The sequence below is a fragment of the Cervus elaphus genome, chromosome 30 (genome assembly GCF_910594005.1).
Source record: "Cervus elaphus chromosome 30, mCerEla1.1, whole genome shotgun sequence".
NCBI classification, from domain to species: Eukaryota; Metazoa; Chordata; class Mammalia; order Artiodactyla; family Cervidae; genus Cervus; species Cervus elaphus.
In genome coordinates, this window is record NC_057844.1 from 68,690,450 (window position 1) to 68,710,726 (window position 20,277).

General features: G+C 44.4%; 1 protein-coding gene across 1 annotated transcript; it reads left to right on the forward strand.

Annotated features, from left to right (window-relative positions):
- Positions 1-5,231: 5,231 nt before the first annotated feature.
- LOC122687085 (ATP-binding cassette subfamily C member 4-like) lies at positions 5,232-17,548 on the forward strand. Its single transcript, XM_043892531.1, has 6 exons — positions 5,232-5,305; positions 10,073-10,200; positions 13,533-13,635; positions 14,179-14,299; positions 16,405-16,407; positions 17,495-17,548. The coding sequence occupies exons 1-6, from the start codon at positions 5,232-5,234 to the stop codon at positions 17,546-17,548; spliced, it is 483 nt and encodes a 160-aa protein (XP_043748466.1).
- The last annotated feature ends 2,729 nt before the right edge of the window (positions 17,549-20,277 follow it).

A 20,277-nucleotide genomic window follows, 5' to 3' on the forward strand; every position in this document is an offset into this window, starting at 1 on the left:
CAAACTGCTGTTTATGCCAGCATCAGTGGCCTTTAAGCTATAACCTCAAGAATTCCATTTTCATTCCCTTAGCACAAGCATTCATACCATAGCAAGGACAATTAATGTAATATGCTTATAAAATATCTTGCTATAATAACCTCCACTTATTGAACATCCCTTCTGCATCAGAAATTACAAGCACTTTCACATAAACAATAACTCAATGAAATAGATATTACTTTTTGTTGTTTAATTTTGGCATTGTTGGGGCTTTGTTGTGGCACTCAGGACCTATGTTGCATCATGGAAGATCTTTCATCGTGGTGCGTGGACTTTCTTATATGGAGCGGGCAGGCTCAATAACTAGTAGCTTATTAGTTGCTCTGCTGGCATGTGGGCTCTGAGCTCCCTGGCCAGGGATTGAAACTGACTCCCCTGCATTGCAAGGCAGATTCTTAACCACTGGACTACCAGGAAGTCCAAGATGTTACTTTTTTAATATCCATTTTACAGATGAGGAACTGAGTTCACAGAACATGTGTCACTCAACTAGAGGTGGAAGAGTTGCCCCTATTAGGAGGTGGCCTTCCTCATTTAGCTAATACAGCTTCTGGGAACCTAAGTGTCCAGTTTTTGGAGGGATCAGGTATAAAGAAAAGACAAATGTTTTAATTCTACTTACAATGGTATAATTTTCCAAATTGTTGTAAGTGATAATTCAGTTCAGTTCAGTTCAGTCGCTCAGTCGTGTGCAACTCTTTGAGACCCCATGAATCGCAGCACGCCAGGCCTCCCTGTCCATCACCAACTCCCAGAGTTTACTCAAACTCATGCCCGTCGAGTCAGTGATGCCATCCAGCCATCTCATCCTCTGTCGTCCCCTTCTCCTCCTGCTCCCAATCCCTCCCAGCATCAGTATCTTTTCCAATGAGTCAACTCTTCACATGAGGTGGCCAAAGTGCTAGAGTTTCAGCTTCAGCATCAGTCCTTCCAATGAATACCCAGGACTGATCTGCTTTAGGATGGACTGGTTGGATCTCCTTGCAGTCCAAGGGACTCTCAAGAGTCTTCTCCAACATCACAGTTCAAAAGCAATTTTTTGGTGCTCAGCTTTCTTCACAGTCCAACTCTCACATCCATACATGACCACTGGAAAAACCATAGCCTTGAGCAGACGGACCTTTGTTGGCAAAGTAATGTCTCTGCTTTTTAATATGCTATCTAGGATGATCATCACTTTCCTTCCAAGGAGTAAGCGTCTTTTAATTTCATGGCTGCAGTCACCATCCACAGGGATTTTGGAGCCCAAAAAAATAAAGTCTGACACTGTTTCCACTGTCTCCCCATCTATTTCCCATGAGATGATGGGACCAGATGCCATAATCTTAGTTTTCTGAATGTTAAGCTTTAAGCCAACTTTTTCACTGTCCTCTTTCACTTTCATCAAGAGGCTTTTCAGTTCCTCTTCACTCTCCGCCATAAGGGTGGTGTCATCTGCATATCTGAGGTTATTGATATTTCTCCCAGCAATCTTGATTCCAGCTTGTGCTTCTTCCAGTTCAGTGTTTCTCATGATGTACTCTGCATATAAGTTAAATAAGCAGGGTGACAATATACAGCCTTGACGTACTCCTTTTCCTATTTGGAACCAGTCTGTTGTTCCATGTCCAGTTCTAACTGTTGCTTCCTGACCTGCATACAGGTTTCTCAAGAGGTAGGTCAGGTGGTCTGGTATTTCCATCTCCTTCAGAATTTTCCACACTTTATTGTGATCCACACAGTAAAAGGCTTTGGCGTAGTCAATAAAGCAGAAATAGATGTTTTTCTGGAACTCTCTTGCTTTTTCGATGATCCAGTGTATATTGGCAATTTGATCTCTGGTTCCTCTGCCTTTTCTAAAACCAGCTTGAACATCTGGAAGTGCTCAGTTCACGTATTGCTGAATCCTCACTTGGAGAATTTTGAGCATTACTTTACTAGCGTGTGAGATGAGTGCAATTGTGCGGTAGTTTGAGCATTCTTTGGGATTGCCTTTTTTAGGGATTGGAATGAAAACTGACCTTTTCCAGTCCTGTGGCCACTGCTGAGTTTTCCAAATTTGCTGGCATATTGAGTGCAGAACTTTCACAGCATCATCTTTCAGGATTTGAAACAGCTAAACTGGAATTCCATCACCTCCACTAGCTTTGTTCATAGTGATGCTTTCTAAGGCCCACTTGACTTTGCATTCCAGGATGTCCGGCTCTAGGTGAGTGATCACACCATTGTGATTATCTGGTTTGTGAAGGTCTTTTTTGTACAGTTTTTCTGTGTATTCTTGCCACCTCTTCTTAATATCTTCTGCTTCTGTTAGGTCCATCCCATTTCTGTCCTTTATCAAACCCATCTTTGCCTGAAATGTTCCCTTTATATCTCTAATTTTCTTGAAGAGATCTCTAGTCTTTCCCATTCTGTTGTTTTCCTCTATTTCTTTGCGTTGATCGCTGAGGAAGGCTTTCTTATCTCTCCTTGCTATTCTTAGGAACTCTGCATTCAAATGGGGATATCTTTCCTTTTCTCTTTTGCTTTTCACTTCTCTCTTTTTCACAGCTATTTGTAAGGCCTCCTCAGACAACCATTTTGCCTTTTTGCATTTCTTTTCCATGGGGATGGTCTTGATCCCTATCTCCTGTACAACGTCAGGAGCCTCCATCCATAGTTCATCAGGCTCTCTGTCTATCAGATCTAGCCCCTTAAATCTAGCCCCTTAAGTCATAATTAGCTTGAGGGAAAGGATTATCTTATGTTGGGAAAACACTAACTTAAACCAGTAATATTTTAGACAAAAACAATAAAATTTATAAGCATATTCTCCAGTTCACTCAGCAACTAGTCCTTTTTGTTAATGGTTTTATGAAGGCATCAGGTTTTCCATTAGGACACTATAATTTCTTACGAAGTATTTAGCTCTTGATTTGAAACATATCAGAAATCTGTACTTGTCAAAAGTCCTTTCTATGAATCTTCTTAAAAATGAAGAACTTTCACAAACACATGTCAAAAGTCCTTCCTATGGATCTTCTTAAAGATGAAGCACTTTTACAAACACATGAGTACAGCAACAACTGTCTGTGTGATGAAAGACCTCTTGCATATACATGCATGCTGCACAGGTTAATAAAAATGTTTTTCTCTTTTCATCTGTCTTACATCAGTTGAATTTCCCAGGTCCCAGCCAGAGAGCCTAGAAGGGCAAAACAAAAAAGAATTTTCTCCTCCCTTATGTAGTAAAATATACATAACACAAGTGAACTATTTTAACCATTTTTAAATGTACTATTGTGGGCATTGATTATATTCACATTGCTGTGGAGCCATCACCACAGTCCATCTCCAGAGCTTTTTCATCTTCTAACTGAAACTCTGTGTCCATTAAACACTCCCCACGCTGCGCCCGCCCCCCCACCAGCAAACACCATTCTACTTTGTGTCTCTATGAATTTAACTAGTCCAGGCCCCTCATGTAACTGGAATCACAGTATTTGTCTTTTGGTGACTCAATACTTCTGGACACCACGTGTATACTAACCAATACTAACCAATTCTCCAACTCTCCAGACACAACTGTGTCCTGCAATTTAAATCAATTCTGACACTATCTGCCTGGAGTTAGTGTTAGACCTCTTCACAGGCTAAGGACTCAGTCCCACAAGACTGCCTCTTCTCGACTTCACAGCCAGTCATGAGTCTAGGTAGTTACCTGTTCTTCTTATGGCCTGATCATAAATCAGGGTTCCCATAACCCCCTCCTTGGGTTTGGTAATTTTCTAGAGTGGCTTGCAACTCAGGAAACCAGTTTACTCAACTAGATCACTAGTTTATTATAAGAGGATTCTACTCAGGAACAGCCAGGTAGAAGAGATGCAGAGCAAGGTAGGGGGAGGGGAGGGGTTTCTAGGCCCTCTCCAGGAGAGTCACCCTCCCAGCACCTGCAAATGTTCATCAGCTGGGAAGCTCTGTGATCCCCATCCTACTGGCTTTTTATTGAGGCTTCATAGAAGCATAGAATCAACTTAGGCAAGAGTATTTAAAGCGTTGGTCATTGTTTCCAGTCCCTCTCCACCCTGAATGTGGGGGGTGGGGCTGAAAGCACCAGCCCTTTAATCAGGTATTTGGTTTTTCTGACAAACAAATGCATTCACTAAAACTCAAGTGTAGTTGAAAGGGGCTTGTTACAATTATCAAAAGATACTTTTTCACTCTTAGAACACCTAAGGGTTTTAGGAGTTATGTGCCAGCAACAGCATGAAGACTAAATAAGTATCTTAATAAGTCACAACATCACAGTCTTCAAGGTTCATCCATGGCTGCAGTCACGTGTCAGAATTTCCTTCCTTTTTAAGACTGAATGATACTCCATTGTTTGTTTATAACATACTTTGTTTATTCGTTCCAGAAATAATTCTTTTGGATGCATTTATTTTCTTTACATATATTCATATGGGCTTCATGTATCAGAAAAAGTTTGAAGTTATTTATTTCCCTCTTGTACTGATACCTGCTTATTAGCTCATTTAAAATTTATTTAAGTGATAAAGTAAACTTTGACTTCTTGCTTATGTACTTTTCTCTGTGCATCAGGTCACTGCTGAGTAACTGTCCTTCATACCAGGAGAAGAATGAGCTGTGGTCTTTTCTTTTCCCTCCTCTTATCAAAACAGGATTCCTCGGGGCCAGCCTAGCAGTAGGACACTAGGGAGCCTGGGGCTGTCATCTAAGTAACCTGGCAGCTTTGTGCCTGTCATCTGTGCTCACCTCCACTGACCAGTACTGGCCACTAGCTCAGTGTGTCTTGTGGTGGGGTGGGGTCTATCCCAGGAAAGTCCCCCAGGGTCCTGCTCCATTCCAGTTGGCGCTTCCCACAGCGCCCTTGTTTGGTCCTGTTGAGGGCAGCGTGCCTGGAGGGCGGGCTGCTATCTCCTTCTGCCAGCTTTCTTTCACCAGGTCTTCACCCCAGCTGAGGGGCATTTCTGCTGCAGCCCGCCCCTCCCTCTGCACCTTCTGGGTTGGGGCCTGGGCTCAGAGCGCGCCCTCTGGTAGAGTTTGCAGCCCAGTTGGGGAACAAGGGCACCTGGGGTCCTGCGGCTCGTGCTGTGCGGTTCCCCCACCGCCTCCATCAGCGGCGCCTGCGGCCTCGCCTCATACCTGCGTGCGGCCCCCGGTTCCCCCCACCCCAAAGCCCCCGGCCCACGAGGGTCCAGGCCGGCAAGATGCCTCTGGTATCCCCGGAGGAGAAGCCCAACCCGCTGCAGGACGCGAACTTCTGCTCCAGGCTGTTCTCCTGGTGAGCCCCCGCCTGGGCTGTGACATCCTGCCGCCTCAGGGCCAGTGCCTGACGCTGCTGCGCCTTGCAGGGGCTGAGGGTTGAGGTTCAGGGCGAGGGAGCGCTTTCCGATGGCTTCTTGTAGCGGGTGGGGTCGCCCCACGCCGGCCACGGAGGTCCCTGTCTGAGCCCTCTGGGGTGAGGCCGCGGGAAGGGGTAGCAGGACCCTGGAGAGAGACCTGGTGGCGGGGCTCAGGGTCTCCCTGCCTTGCAGCTCGTCTCGTCATCACCCTCCTGTGGCCCGGGAGCAGGAGGGGCGGCGGGAGCAGGAGGCAGGGAGGCTGAGAACCCAGGCTGCCCAGTGCGGGGGCCACCGCCAGAGGAAGGACCGGACCCCCGCACTGCATCCTTAGCTGGCTTCCCCAGTATTGCTGGAATTAGCAGTTCTGAACTAATTTGCACCGTTTCCTCCCTATGCAAGCAGCTTTTGAACTGCTTCCTTTATCTAGTGCTCTGAGCCTGTTGCCGTTTTCCAATAATGGCCCCAGCTTTCCCCATATTCCTTAGGTGACAGCCGAGTTCCAACTGCACCAGGCTCCCTTGTCACTGTGTCTGTGACCATGTCTCCCTCCCTCCCTCTCTCTGTGCGCATCTCTCACTATATATCCTGGTACCTAGTTGTGACAAATCCCACGTGTGTAAAAGACGCACTTTTTAAAAATGAACAGGAACATGACTTTTGAACCCATTTTGCTTTTACCTGGGATACATTGAGAGGACTGGAGGATGTACTTTCCTTACTGTGAATATAACTGCTTCCACCTCTGAGAGTCACCCTGGCGATGGGGTCCCTGAAGCCTGTGGGGCCTTATCTGCATCTCTAGGCTTTGCAGAAGCAGTGCAGGACCACCTTTGATGCAGGCGGTCCTGCCCAGGAGTCATTTGTTCCTGAAGCCACAGAAGGATCCCTGGGCTGGGAGGAAACACACAGATGAAAAGCAGCTCAGAGAGATGAAGCTCTTAACTGAAGTTTTCCATCTAGTAGTTAGGACCACTAACTAGGTGGGCCAGAACCTTTGGGTTTAATCACACTTGGGTGATTATTATATCTTTCATTTCTGGACCCCAAACCATTCATCTTTTCACAAATTCTGATATTTCCTTTTTTTTTTTTTTTTTAATATGGGAGGGCCTTGGGGACCCCCAGGAAACAAGCTTCTCTGCTTGTTCTGATGGTGGTGTATTCAGTGCTTGTGGCTACATCTCTTGGCCATTTGATGGCCCTTAAGGAAAGAAGGTCAAGAAGGAAAAATATGGGTGTAGGCTTCCCTGTTGGCCCAGTGGTAAGAATCCGCCTGCCACAGCAGGAGACCAGGAGACGTGGGTTTGATTCCTGGGTGGGGAAGATCCCCTGGAGGAGGAAATAGCAGCCCACACCAGTATTCTTTCCTGGGAAATCCCATGGACAGAGGAGCCTGGCAGGTTATGGTCCATGGGGTTGCAAGAGTCGGATATGACTTAGTGACTGAACAACAAGCACCATAAATAATAACAAAGTAGGGACACCTCTCCTTAACCTCAGACAGGGCAAAGAACTCTTCAGGGCAAGGCATGTTCTGTTGTAGATTTTCAAAATATATGTGCATGGAAATGGGAATGTGAGGACTTCTTATTGATTTGGGTAGGCACCCATCTCCAGTTTTTTCTGCTGGAGTGGAAGGCACTATTACCTCTTATTTAATGTGTGAAGTCACTAAAGTAGAGTGGTTAAGTAATTTTTTAAAAACTTTTTATTTTATATTGGAATATAGCTGATTTGCAATGTTGTGATAGTTTCAGGTGGACAGAAAAGGGATTCAGCCATATATAAACATGTACCTATTCTGCCGCCCATTCTGAGAGGTTGAGTAGGTTGCCTACCATCACACAACTAGTAGTGAGAGTTTGATCCCAAATCAGGTAGTCTGGCCTCCGAGCCTGTGTTGTGGATGTAACTGCTGTTCTGATCTGCTTCTATTTGTATTCTTGTTTTAAATGCAGGGAGAAGGTGATTCCAAACACACGTTTGGTCTTATAGGTGGAGTTTCTCAAGGGACGTTCTTAACGTTTTTGCTGCTGGGGATGATGCATGTGAAACGTCTCTATAATCAAGCATTAGGGTGTTCTGAGTCTGGCTCTCAGACATGCTGCATCCTCCTCACCTGGGAGCTTGTTGGAAATGCACATCCTTCCAGTGCTCCTTCTAGACCAGTTCTGTAAAGTTAGAAACTCTGGGGATGGGGTTAAACAAGCTCCAGGTGATTCTGATAGAAGGTGGAGTTTGGCTTCTGCTTTAAGCCACTCCTCCCATTGGCATTGTTCCTTCAGCATTAACTTTTAAAAGGGGTCCAGACTTTGTGAAGTTAGATGTTGACCATGATTGCCATCCTGTATGTAAAATCTGAGGCAGCTTACTGATTTCCTTGTGTCCCCCACTCGCTGTCCTGGGAAAGTTGAAATGAGTTGAGGCAGGAAGTGCTGCCCAGAGACAAAGCCCACCTTGTAGAGAAAAACTGAGTTTTCACTTTCTCTTTGGGTGTTTGCTTTTCTTACATTTCATCTGCTTTCTCAATTTGTAAATGATGCAAGTAACTAGCTTATTGTCTTTATACAAATGACCTCACTGAGGTTTTACTGTTTTCACAGCACAGGTAGAGCTTAGAGTGTAAGAGAAGTCGTACATTATGGCTATTGGTAATTGTGCATTTTAGAAAAGGATATATATATTTTCTATTTCTATAAAAACTTTATAGAAGAAGAAGGGCTTCCCAGATGGCACAGAGGTAGAGAACCCACCTGCCAATGCAGGAGACACATGAGATGTGGGTTTGATCCCTGGGTCAGGAAGATTCCCTAGCATAAGAAAGGGCAACCCACTCCAATATCGTTGCCTGGAGAATCCCATGGACAGAGGAGCCTGGTGGGCTACAGTCCATGGGATCACAAAGAGTCACATATGACTGAGCACATAGAATAAGAAAGGGGTAAGGATTTGTTTTTATTAGCCAAGTAGACTTGCTGATATTTTGGTTATTTCTTATTCTTTCCCCTTGAAATATATGCACATGCGTGGTATTTTTTTTATCAAAATTATAGCTCTTTTTTTATAATTAATTTTTATTGGAGCATAGTTGCTTAATCATGTTGTATTAGTTATGCACACTTTTTTAGAAAGTTAAATATCTTTGGATCCCGATTCCTTCCTAATCTTCTATGGTTAACATTTATTTATAGCATTAACTAATGTTCAAAATGTGGTATTTATTTTTTAATTAAACTTTTTATTTTGTATTGGAATATCTCCAATTTACAATGTTGTGATAGTTTCAGATGGATAGCAAAGGGACTCAGTCATCTGTATACATTCTCCCCCAAGCTCCCCTCCTATCCAGGCTGCCACATAACATTGAGGAGAGTTCCTTCTGCTATACAGTAGGTTGTTGTTGGTTATCCATTTTATTTCTAATAATAAAGGCAGATAGTATGTTTTTTCAGTATTTGGTATAAAATAGACCCCATTTTTCCAAACAATCCATATTCCCATCATGGTTTATTGAATGATTCTTCCTCTTACCCATTATTGGAAATCAGTGGCACAATTTGTGAACCATGTCCAGTCTGCTGAGACTCTCCCTGGTGATGTCCCCGCTGTCCTCACTGCAGCCTCTGGGGTGAGCTCTGCATTTCTCTCCTCCCTCATCCCAGAGCCCAGCAGGTTGGGGGTGAGTGCAGGACCTGTCCCAGGGATGAGGTGGGGCAGGGTCTTGGACCAGATGCACTTGGCCCTTCAGGGACTGGTTACATCCTCGCTCCGCTGACACTGGCCACCTCTCAGTCAGTGAACTGGCCCCTTGCAGAGTGAGTGCGGATGTGGAAACTGTCTCTGGTGTCAAGACAGACTCTTTGGAGACTCTTGTCAGAGAAGCTGCTGACATGAGAGGGATGTGAGCTGGCTGAGAGCTGAGATGGTTTAGGGAGGTTGGTCCTCTAAGGCCCTTAGTGTAACTATCGGTTGTGAATACATAGAAAGGTTTAATTTCAAACTACGATTCTTTGCACCATTTTCAAAATATCATTTGTATGGATCTTGTTGTTCTTCATTAGCAGTGAGAAATCCGCATCTTGTAGATGCAGGCTAGGTGAGCTCTCCAGGGCTCTTTCTCTGGCCTCAGACTGTTTCCCTTGTAAACTATTTATCTTGAGTTTTGGTAATCTTAAACAATAAGGACAGCCCCGAGCAAGATGTATAACATCCCAAAGGTGTATTCAGATTTACATCTATGTCCTTATGGGAAAATACACTGCCTAACAAATTTATCTCCTATAGTTTATTCTTGATTTTGGGGGTCTTTCTAGTCCTGCCTCCCATCAGTGAAGAGGTATCAGGCTATGTCTTTTCAGATATGTCAGGTGGATAATTTGCCTTTCTGAGACTTCCTTGGGTTCCCTGATCATGTTGATTCCCTTCTCTCTGTTGACCTGAAACAAAGAGACTGTCAGATATTTCTCCAGCAAAGATGAGTTTCTTTGTGTTCAGCAGAGAATTGCTGTTCAAGCTTTCAAACCAGCGTTAGTCACATGAAAGTCCCCAAAGAGCAAGGAAAGGAGACCACTTTTATAGAGGGGAAGGGAAGTTGGGAGGAATGTTAAACAGTGCCCATTTCTTTTCATTGGCTGAGTCCTTGCCAGGAAAGGAGAGGAGTATTCTTCCTGTTTGGGCTGCTGCTGTTGTAACCTCATGTATCAAAGTTATCAGAGGCTTTCTACTGGGGACCACATGGGATTACTGGAGAGCGCTGTGGCGGTGGTGGCTGCTCTTTGTTTGGAAGGACTCGTCCTGTTCAGAGCAACACTGACCCTCTCAGCATCCCAGGGAGGTGCTCTCTCCAGGTGTTCTCCCCACTTTTCAGAGGCCAATACTGAGAGGTTTTGTGGCTGGTTCATGCTCATATAACCAGGAAGTGGCAAAGTCTAGACTCTAACACAGGAACATTTCCAAATGAGACACATCAGGTGCCGTTTTTGTTTCTCATTAAAATTTTTCAAACTGGAAAAGGCACACAGCATAAAAATTACCATCTTGATGATTTTTAAGCATACAGTTCAGTATTGTTAACTACCTTCACATTATCGTGCAACCAGTTTCCAGAACTCTTTTATCCTGTACTGGTGTGCTATCAGACACTAACTACCCACTTCCCTTGCCCCCAGCCCCTGGCAACCACAGGGCCACTTTGTTTCTCTTTGAATTTGACTGCTCAGAGGACTTCAACTAAATCAAACCATAAAATATTCATCCTTTGTGAGGGCCCATTTTACAACCCCACCATCAGTGTGCAGGGTTCCAGTTTCTCCACATCCTTGCCAACACTATTTTCTCTTCTTTTTTTCCCCATGGTAGCCTTGCTAATATGTGTGAGCTGATGCCTCATTGTGGTTTCTCATTAGCATTTGCATTTCCCTCATGATTAATGATGATGAGCATCTTTTCCTCTTCAAGCAGAATTTTAAAGTGTCTTTTGGGGCAGGATGTCATCATCTGGGTAAGTCCCAGTGCTAATTCCCTGAGCATTTTCTGTAGGGGACAAGTGTGGAATAAATTACCCAATATGTTTTAAACCTGTTTAGTGGTAAAGCTTTCAGATTTATACTTTTGTTTCAGAAGGAAATTGAGACCTAGAGTTATTAAAGGTCATGGAGATGCTGAACTGGTGTGAAGTGGAGCAGAGGACAGCTGAGGCCCTGGGTGCTCAGTACCACTGCTGGGACTAGAGTCTAGTCTTCTGACTCTTGGAAGGGGTTCTTTAGAGCTGCCAAGATACCAGGATTAGCAAAGTTCACTCTCTCTAATTGCTTCTTAATGAGCCATGAATAGTCATACATTCAACAAACAGTTCTTGAGTGTCTGTACCCATGTTGTCCTAGGAATAACAGGATAAAATGTGATCTCTGTTGCTGCTGTTATTCAGTTGCTCAGTTGTGTCCATCTCTTTGCAACCCCATGGACCAGCACACCAGGCTGCCCTGTCCTTTACTCTCTCCCAGAGTTTGCTCAAGTTCATGTCTATTGAGTCAGTGATGTTATCTAACCATCTCATCTGCTGCCCTTCTCTTCTTCTGCCTTCAATCTTTCCCAGCATCCGGGTCTTTTCCAATCAGTCAGCTCTTCACATCACAGCTCTTCACAGGTTGGCCAAAATATTTGAGCTTCAGCATCAGGCCTTTCAATGAATATTCAGGGTTGATTTCATTTAAGATTGACTGGTTTGACCTCTGTCCATGGGTTATTATGGTCTGGCCTTGGAAATTTCCTTCCCTCGCAATATCAGTAAAATGGTGTTTACCTATGGCATGTCTCTGCATACTATTATCATTTAAATAATGCATAATCAATCTGAATAGGTTTTTTTGGTGGGATCCTCTGTACAATTACTGTTTTTTCCCTTTATAATAAATAATTGCAGACAGATTAGTTGAGATTATGTAAATATCATCTTCACATCAAACTTTCACCCACTGGTTTTAATTTCCATTGAAGATTTTCTGACTTGCTTGTTCCTTTTATGCTTATTTGCATTTGTTTGCAAGAGTTTTCCTTCACTCCTGTTTATGTAGCAGTACAATTCATGGATTCTTTCATTATTTACTGGGTTAGGGTTTATTGCCATTTATTTGTTTTGATGCTCAAAGTATTCTAGATTTGTCTAGCAAGAGATATTCAAGCTTCTCTCTCCTTTCCACTCATCCTCATGGTTCCTTGAGTCTTCCTTATTTTATGGTACAAGATGTCCCAGGCCCATCTAGGACTTTCTCTGCCTCTTGGTCTTGGCCTCTAGATAGTGAGGCTTTTGCTGGGAATGCCTGGGACTCTGCTCAACAGATCTCATACTAGTTATGAGCAGCTCCCACAGAAATTCTCCTTTTGGAGTCAGCATTGTGTCTGGACCAGCCCTTGTGGCTCTTAGAATTGTGAGACACATCTCAGCAACAACCATCAGGGAACTTTGAAATGCCAAGGTGTATCACTCACATGCCCCGGAGGGTACAGGACTCACCTGGGGTGACACAGTGAGGTTAGAGAGAGAAAGAGAAAGTTCATGAGCAAGCCTGGACCTGGGGTTCTGCCTTTTTGGGGTTGAGGGTGTGGTGTCTAGGATTTTAATCTAATGTTCACTCTTTATTGATGAATTTAAACATAAGAGCGGGAATTAAAGTGCGGGAAGGGAGAAGCAAGCAGTAAGTAGTGAGATGGTCTGTTATCAGGTCAACCAGAGCTTTCTGAAAGTGGGAACTTCACGGGTGGGGTGGCCTGGCTCTTTATCTCATTGTGTAGCTGTCATGTGTTCACTGGAGATGGATGTCTTTGACATGGATGTCTCCAAAGCTTAATGTTGGGCACTTATATTACAATAATAAAAATGAATTATCAGGTGCTAACACATACTGCTGCAACCTTGAAACCAGCCATTTCTTCAGTTGGTTCCTTTTAGGGTAGAAGGATATTACAAAGCCAAAATCTGGGTGAAGGAAGCCAAAAGACACAAACTTCCAGTTATAAAATAAGTTAAACAGTAGGATTAACTATAGTCACCAGACTGGACATTACATCCTCATAAAAGTGAAAGTTGCTCAGTCTTGTCTGACTCTTTGCAACCCCATGGACTATACAGTTCATGGAATTCTTGCCTGCGGTGTGGGAGATCTGGGTTCGATCCCTGGGTTGGGAAGATTCCCTGGCAAAAGGAAAGGCTACCACTCCAGTGTTCTGGCCTGGAGACTCCATGGACTATATAGTACATGGGGTCGCAAAGAGTCAGATATGACTGAGTGACTTTCACTTTCATGAAGGTGTAATGTCCAGTCTGGTGACTATAGTTAATCCTACTGTATTGAATATTTGAAAGCTGATAAGAGAATATACCTTAAAAGTTCTTCCCACAAGAAAAAAATTGTAATTGTGTATGTTAAAACCCCAAGACTGGGGGGCTAGAATGCTCTTTGCTACCAGTGTGTCATTGCTTCCAGGGCCTCTCAGCCTACAGAGTTAGGGAGTGTGTATGTGTCTATGTGTGTGTAAACACATATCTATTTATTCTGCCATATCTCTATATATTTAAAATAGTTTTTTTTCTAACAAAGCCCATTACTGAAGGATTCTAATTAGAGATGTGCAATTTAGATATGTCATAGTACTTTTAATTTTTAACAGGTGGCTTGTTTAAAATTGGTTACAAACGAAAATTAAAGCAAGATGACATGTACTCGGTGCTTCTGGAAGATCGCTCCCAGCGCCTTGAAGAAGAGCTGCAAGGGTGAGCACAGGCAGCAGGGAGAAGGGAGGGAGAGTAAGAATTTCCACGTGGGGCTGAATGTTTTGGGAGGCCTTTGCTTCCTCTGGGTTCTTCTGAGCCTCCTCCCCTGACACTGCATGCTCACCCCCTCATTCTGACCCCAGGCTTAGCCCACTTTGGAGGCTGGGGGAACCTGTGTTCCCTGTGCATCTATGGACATGAAGGGAGCTGCAGCCATGGCCCTGGAGGCCGAGTTCTGTCCCCGGAGGTGGGGCCCCTGGAGGAGAGTGTCTGCCTTCTTGAGCTGCTCATGACCTGTGAGTCCAGCAAAGCTTCGGAAGAACTTGTTTTTTGAGATTGGGACTTTTCCCTCAAAACCTGGTCTGGTGGTTTTTCAGGTGCTTTGGTCTACACTGCTCATCCTTCAGGAGCCCTGTGACCAGTTAGCCAGCACCTATGGGGCAGCCGCAGAGCACCTGTAGTAAAGGCTCATCTCCCACTCCACCCTTCCCCGTTTCACCTGTAGCCGGGCTGCTCTTCACTGTGCTTTGTTTCTCATCACAGGTACTGGGATCGAGAATTTTTGAGAGCCAAGAAAGATGCACGGGAGCCTTCTTTAATGAGAGCAATCATCAAGTGTTACTGGAAATTCTATTTCGTTTTGGGACTACTTACATTTCTTGAGGTAGAAGCGTTTACATACTGTGCATTGCTTCTCAGTGTATGCAGATCAGTACTGAGATGGATGTGATGGGGAGAGAGGACAGTGGTTTAAGGTCTGAAGATAAAACTTGTCTATGAATCATGATGTAGTTCAGCAGTTGTATTTACTTTCAGAATGGACAGGTGCTTAAAGGACAAATGCTCCAGGGGATTACTATTGGGTTGGCCAAAAAATTCTTTCAGGTTTTCCCATAACAGCTCATGGAATGAACTTTTTGCCAAGCCAATATTTTTCTTTTAACCAATTAAAACATAGTATTGTGGAAGGATGACACTGACAAGAAAAGACCTTTTATAACATATTAGGACATTGTTAGTGCTCAGTAAATGATATAAATGCTAAAAGTGATCCTTGAGAAAAGGAACATCCTACAACCTCAAGGAATATGTGCCTCATGGTTTGGGTGAGGTAAACTTGTATCAGAGCCCAAAACATAAGACATTTTATAGTCACTCAGCAAGTAATTGTTGTCCAGCAAGTAACTTGCCCAGGACATGTCTGATAAATGCTTTCCTAGGAAGGGATTGTCCCTTCTCCCGTTCCTATGAAACAGAACCCGGGGCCCTGCATCTGGGCAGGAGCTGCCAGAGCTCCAAGATCACACACTTCCCTGGGCTGCTTCCTCCCCATGGGCCAGGTCAGCCAGGCCAGAACGCCCCGTGGGGAGGAGCTCCAGCTTCACCATGAATTGTGGAGAATCCGTGCACCACCCGTGCTGGTTTCTGTCCTGGCTGTGGTGGTGGTTTGCTGGTTGAAGGGAGAGTCTTGGCAGCTGGGATTGGCAGAGGATGGAGGAGGGGATGTGCAGGGAAAACCAGAGACAGAAAGCCGTGAAGTCAGTGACCTCCGTGACCCTGAAAATCCTGGGTCAAGACCCCGCAGTGAGACAGTCCGCCTGGGGACACAGTGCCGGCAGCCCCCTGTTCTGGCTGACCTGCTGGAGGTCTGCTGCAGACCCCCTGGGTGGCTCGTGCTCTCCGTGGTCCCTTAGCGCTGCCTTAGGGACACGGGCGGGCTGTGAGTGTGTGAGAGCAGGAGGATGGAAGATGCAGCTGCTGTGAAAGGGGGGTTTTAGGTGGAGAAGGTGTGAGTTGTCCTCAGTCCATTGTGTTGGGGTGAGGTGCGTGGGCCACATGGTTCACAGGTGGGTGGCGTGGCTCTTGTTTAAAGGCTGTGCTATACTGAAGGGCACTGCGGGCAGTGGGCAGCTGGGCAGGTGAAGTCCGCCCCACACAACTGGAGAGACGGAGGATCTGTCAGCTCCCAGGGGACTGGGTGGTCCTGGGGGATGGAGTTCTCACTGATGTCAGGAGAGGATTGGCCATTGTGCCAGAGGGTGGACAGGTGTGTGGGGCAGAGTGCCGCCTTAGAGAGGGCTCTGACTCCTGATACGCTGCAGTGCCTTGTGAAGGGCGGGGTGGAGTGTTGATTTCACAGTTGTCCAGCCCCAGGAACACTTCCTGCTGGGATCCAGGAAGGCCAGGCCTGGGGCTGTGTCAGGTGTCAGTTGGTAGAGCCCTGGCCCCTCCTTCAGGAGGCTGGTCACTGGGCGGTCATGGCAGAGAAGTGGGGAGTAGAGGACTGTGAAAACAAGGGAGCTCACCCTCTGTAGTACTAGAAGTACTAGTAGCAGTAACAGGGGCTCATACTCAGTAGCCATGGTGGTGGCAACAACAGTACTATTAGTAGTGCATTAGTAACAATAGTAAGTACTCAACAACAAGTTATGTATCAGGAACTGCAATGAGCACTTTATGTGTAATATCACTTTTATTCCTTGGACTAACTCAATGAAGTTATAGGTTTCATATTACCCTCATTGTAGAAGAGAGGACTGTAAGTCCAAGTAGTTACATAGGATGCTCGTGGTCACACGGAGCATAAAGAACAAACTGAGTTTCCTCTTTGGGCACTCTGACTTACAAGCCTGTTCATCTCAATGACTGAGAGCTCGTCCAGGATTAGAAAGGCTTGTCCTTAGAGCTTTGTATTCATGGTATCAGACACATGAGTCCTGAACATTGTCTAAGGATAATAAATAGGATGCTAAGAACTTCCTGGAGCAGGAAGTCAGATTTGGGATCATAAATGAGAGTAGAGTTCAAGTGGCCATGTCCCCTGGGTGCCAGATATGACTAGGATGTTGATGCCAGTAGCAACAACATGCTGTGTTCAGATGGACCAGGAGCCCTTTAACCTTCCCCTCAGTACCATCCCTAAGTGGTGATAATTTTAAATAGTGGAAGAGCTATTAAACTCAGCTCAGGATTCTCTAAAACATGAACACATTTACTCTGTGACCTCCTGCCCTCTTTTAATTCCTCTGGTACACAGGATGACTCAGGGGTTAACCATGGTTCCCAGACAGTGCTGTGACCAACCACAGCACAGGCACTCCTGGAAGCACCAGTGGGAAGAGTCAGTGTGAAGCCAGTCCAGGGCAAGGCTTTAGGGTTAGGATTTCCAAGTGTGAAACCTCTGTCCTGTGAGAATTGAGGAGTGATCATAATGCTTGGGGAAGCAAGTATCAGGCTAATGTTCAACCTGGAGCATGTGCTGGTTACCCCTAATTAGAACAGAACAGTCAGTGAGTTCCCAACACGCCTGGCCCCTATGTGCAACTTTATGGGGACCTTGGGTGAGGAGAACAGGTCTCTGCCTGTCCGGGGCCCTCAGGGTGGAGAGTAGGGGCCTGAAGACTCTTCTTGGACCAGAGACACAGAGCCCACCTCCCCAGGTCATCAGGGCTTCTCTCTGAGAGATGAGGTCTCCACCTGCTGGTGTGCAAATGGGGTGGCCTTGAAGAGCCTCAGTAGGTTCCCTCACTCCCTACCCTGAGTGGGGAGGAGTGACCAGGGTTTATGTCCTCTTCCTGGGAACCTTAGAAATGGCCGACCTTGTCTAATCACTGACCTTTGTCCAAGGCCTGTTTTGCTAGTTGTCTCTGTTTTAGGTAGAGGCTATAGGAAGGCACACATTTGTGTAAACCTTCACTTCGGAGCTCAGCTGATGGGCAAGAAGGAAACAGAATCCTCTGCGTCCCAGAGTGGGCTTTGTGCCTGGACTCAGGGCTGGTTCCCCAGGAGCTGAGTGGTCTTTGCATTTATTTCCCAGCCCTTTCTTCCATGTGTCCCTCACTTCTGCTCAACCCGGGAGGCTGAGCAGTGGCTGCTGGTGGCAGAGATACTGTGGGCTGAGAGCAACCACTGAGGACCACACAGCAAGGGAGAGGAGGAGGGGGCACTGAGCCAAGCAGACAGGGACCTGCAGAGCAGACCTGCCCTGCTGATTCCAAGAGCACAGCATTAGCCATCAGGTGTTAGAAATATCCACAGTGATGACCTTGAGACATATATGATGGTGATGCTTCTCAATTCATTTAAAAAAAAAAAAAAAACTGTATTTTTACTGTCTCATTGAAAACTTTTTAAAACAATTGAAGGATGATTGACTTACAACGTTATATTAGTTTCAAGTGTATAGCATAGAAATTCAATATTTTTGTACATTATAAAATGATCACCCAGATCAGTCTAGTTACCCTCTGTCACCATACAAAGTTATTCCAGTGTTATTGACTCTATTTCCTATGTTGTACATTACATTCCCATAACTGAAAGTTTGTGCCTCTTAATCTCCCTCACCTATTTCACTCATCCTCCAATCCCCCTCAATCCATTTTCTTTAATAAGTCAAGGAAATAGGTGACTCCTTTTTAAAAAGATTGCTTTCATAATGGTGAAAAATTCAAAATTCTGCTTAGAAGTGAAACTTTTAATTACTATCCAGAAAAGTTTACTTTTCTCAAGAGTTCTTGTTGTGCCATGATGGCCTATAAACAGCAGTGAGTTTTCTAAGCCCTTTGTGAAACCAGCCTCTGCCATTAAGAATAGAATAGGTCTCTTCCCAGGACTCCTGTCTTGTGTGCAAGCTGTAGAAATCTTTGCTAATTTTTACTTCCTGGTATGACAAGTTTCTGCTTTATCATTACACACAAAAAAAGCTGTGCATCCTTAAGTACAAATTTTCCCCAGCCCTGGAATCTCCATTTCTCCAAGCATCCATGGCTCCATCTAGTGGGAAATGGTATTTAGAGATTATGGTCTGGACACTAGGGGTACTCATTGCTGTTGAGTTGGCTATTGTTTCTCACCTTTTTCATTGGACAAAGCTAGTATACATTTTTTTTTTAATAGTAAATAGACCTTGAGTTTATATGGGTATTTCCAATCTAAATCAGATTCAGGACAGTAGTGCTTTCACTTTATCTTTTTACTCTTAGATTGGTATCTCTTTTCCTCTCCTCATCTTTTCTCTTTTCTGCCATGCCTAATGGTGGCTCAGATGGTAAAGAGTCTGCCTGAAGCGTGGGAGACCTGGGTTCGATCCTTGGGTTGGGAAGGTCCCCTGGAGGAGGGCATAGCAACCCACTCCAGGATTCTTGCCTGGAAAATTTCATGGATAGAGGAGCCTGGCAGGCTGTAGTCCATGGGGTCACAAAGAGTCGGACACGACTGACCAACTTCAGTTAATCCCAGTTCTCAATAATATGAACATGATTATTCATTTAAAAATCTTATAGTATCAGCACTATTAACCATAATATGACTTTTGGAAGCATATTGTTGTTGCTGCTGTTCATATTGTTCTTGGATAGGCATATCACACAGGGAATGTGTTTTCAAATTTTTTTTAAACCACTTTTAATAATTATTTTTCGTATAACTGCCAACCTACTGAATGGATATAGCTTTTGATTCATTTTAGTCTGAAATTTTAGGAATTGATTTTGAAAACTTGGTTGTTTTATAATTACTATTCTGTATAATGTTTTCACAATTGCAAAGTCAAATCAACAGAAGAGGCTATTTTTAAAGAAGACTGGTATCCTTGTTCCATTCTAATTCTTCTCCCTCTTTAGATGTAACATTACAAGTTTTGATTCATATTTTTATTTTGTAAATACTGTATTTTATAAATATTTATTTTATTCCTGTGGTTTTGAATACTCAAACTAAGCACAATTGCACTCATCTCACACACTAGTAATGCTTAAAATTCTCCAAGCCAGGCTTCAGCAATACATGAACCGTGAACTTCCAGATGTTCAAGCTGGTTTTAGAACAGGCAGACGAATCAGAGATCAAATCGCCAACATCTAGTGGATCATCGAAAAAGCAAGAGTGTTCCAGAAAAACATCTATTTCTGCTTTATTGACTATGCCAAAGCCTTTGACTATGTGGATCACAATAAACTGTAGAAAATTCTGAAAGAGATGGGGATACCAGACCACCTGACCTGCCTCTTGAGAAACCTATATGCAGGTCAGGAAGCAACAGTTAGAACTGGACATGGAACCATAGACTGGTTCCAAATAGGAAAAGGAGTGCATCAAGGCTGTATATTGTCACCCTGCTTATTTAACTTATACGCAGAGTACATCATGAGAAACGCTGGGCTGGAAGAAGCACAAGCTGGAATCAAGATTGCCGGGAGATATATCAATAACCTCATATATGCAGATGACACCACCCTTACGGCAGAAAGTGAAGAAGAACTAAAGAGCCTCTTGATGAAAGTGAAAGAGGAGAGTTAAAAAGTTGGCCTAAAGCTCAACATTCAGAAAACTAAGAACATAACATCCAGTCCTGTCACTTCATGGCAAATAGATGGGGAAACAGTGGAAACAGTGGCTGATTTTATTTTTCTGGGCTCCAAAATCACTGCAGATGGTGATTGCAGTCACAAAATTAAAAGATGCTTACTCCTTGGAAGGAAAGTTATGACCAACCTAGACAGCATATTAAAAAGCAGGAACATTACTTTGTCTACAAAGGTCTGTCTAGTCAAGGCTATGTTTTTCCCAGGGGTCATGTATGGATGTGAGAATTAGACCATAAAGAAAGCTGAGCACCAAAGAATTGATGCTTTTGAAATA

Coding starts and splice junctions, on each gene's coding strand:
- LOC122687085 (XM_043892531.1), top strand. CDS start 5,232: ATGCCTCTGGTATCCCCGGAGGAGAAGCCCAACCCGCTGCAGGACGCG. Junction 10,201..13,532: donor CCTCTCAGCATCCCAGGGAG/GTGCTCTCTCCA, acceptor AATTTTTAACAG/GTGGCTTGTTTAAAATTGGT. Junction 13,636..14,178: donor CTTGAAGAAGAGCTGCAAGG/GTGAGCACAGGC, acceptor TTCTCATCACAG/GTACTGGGATCGAGAATTTT.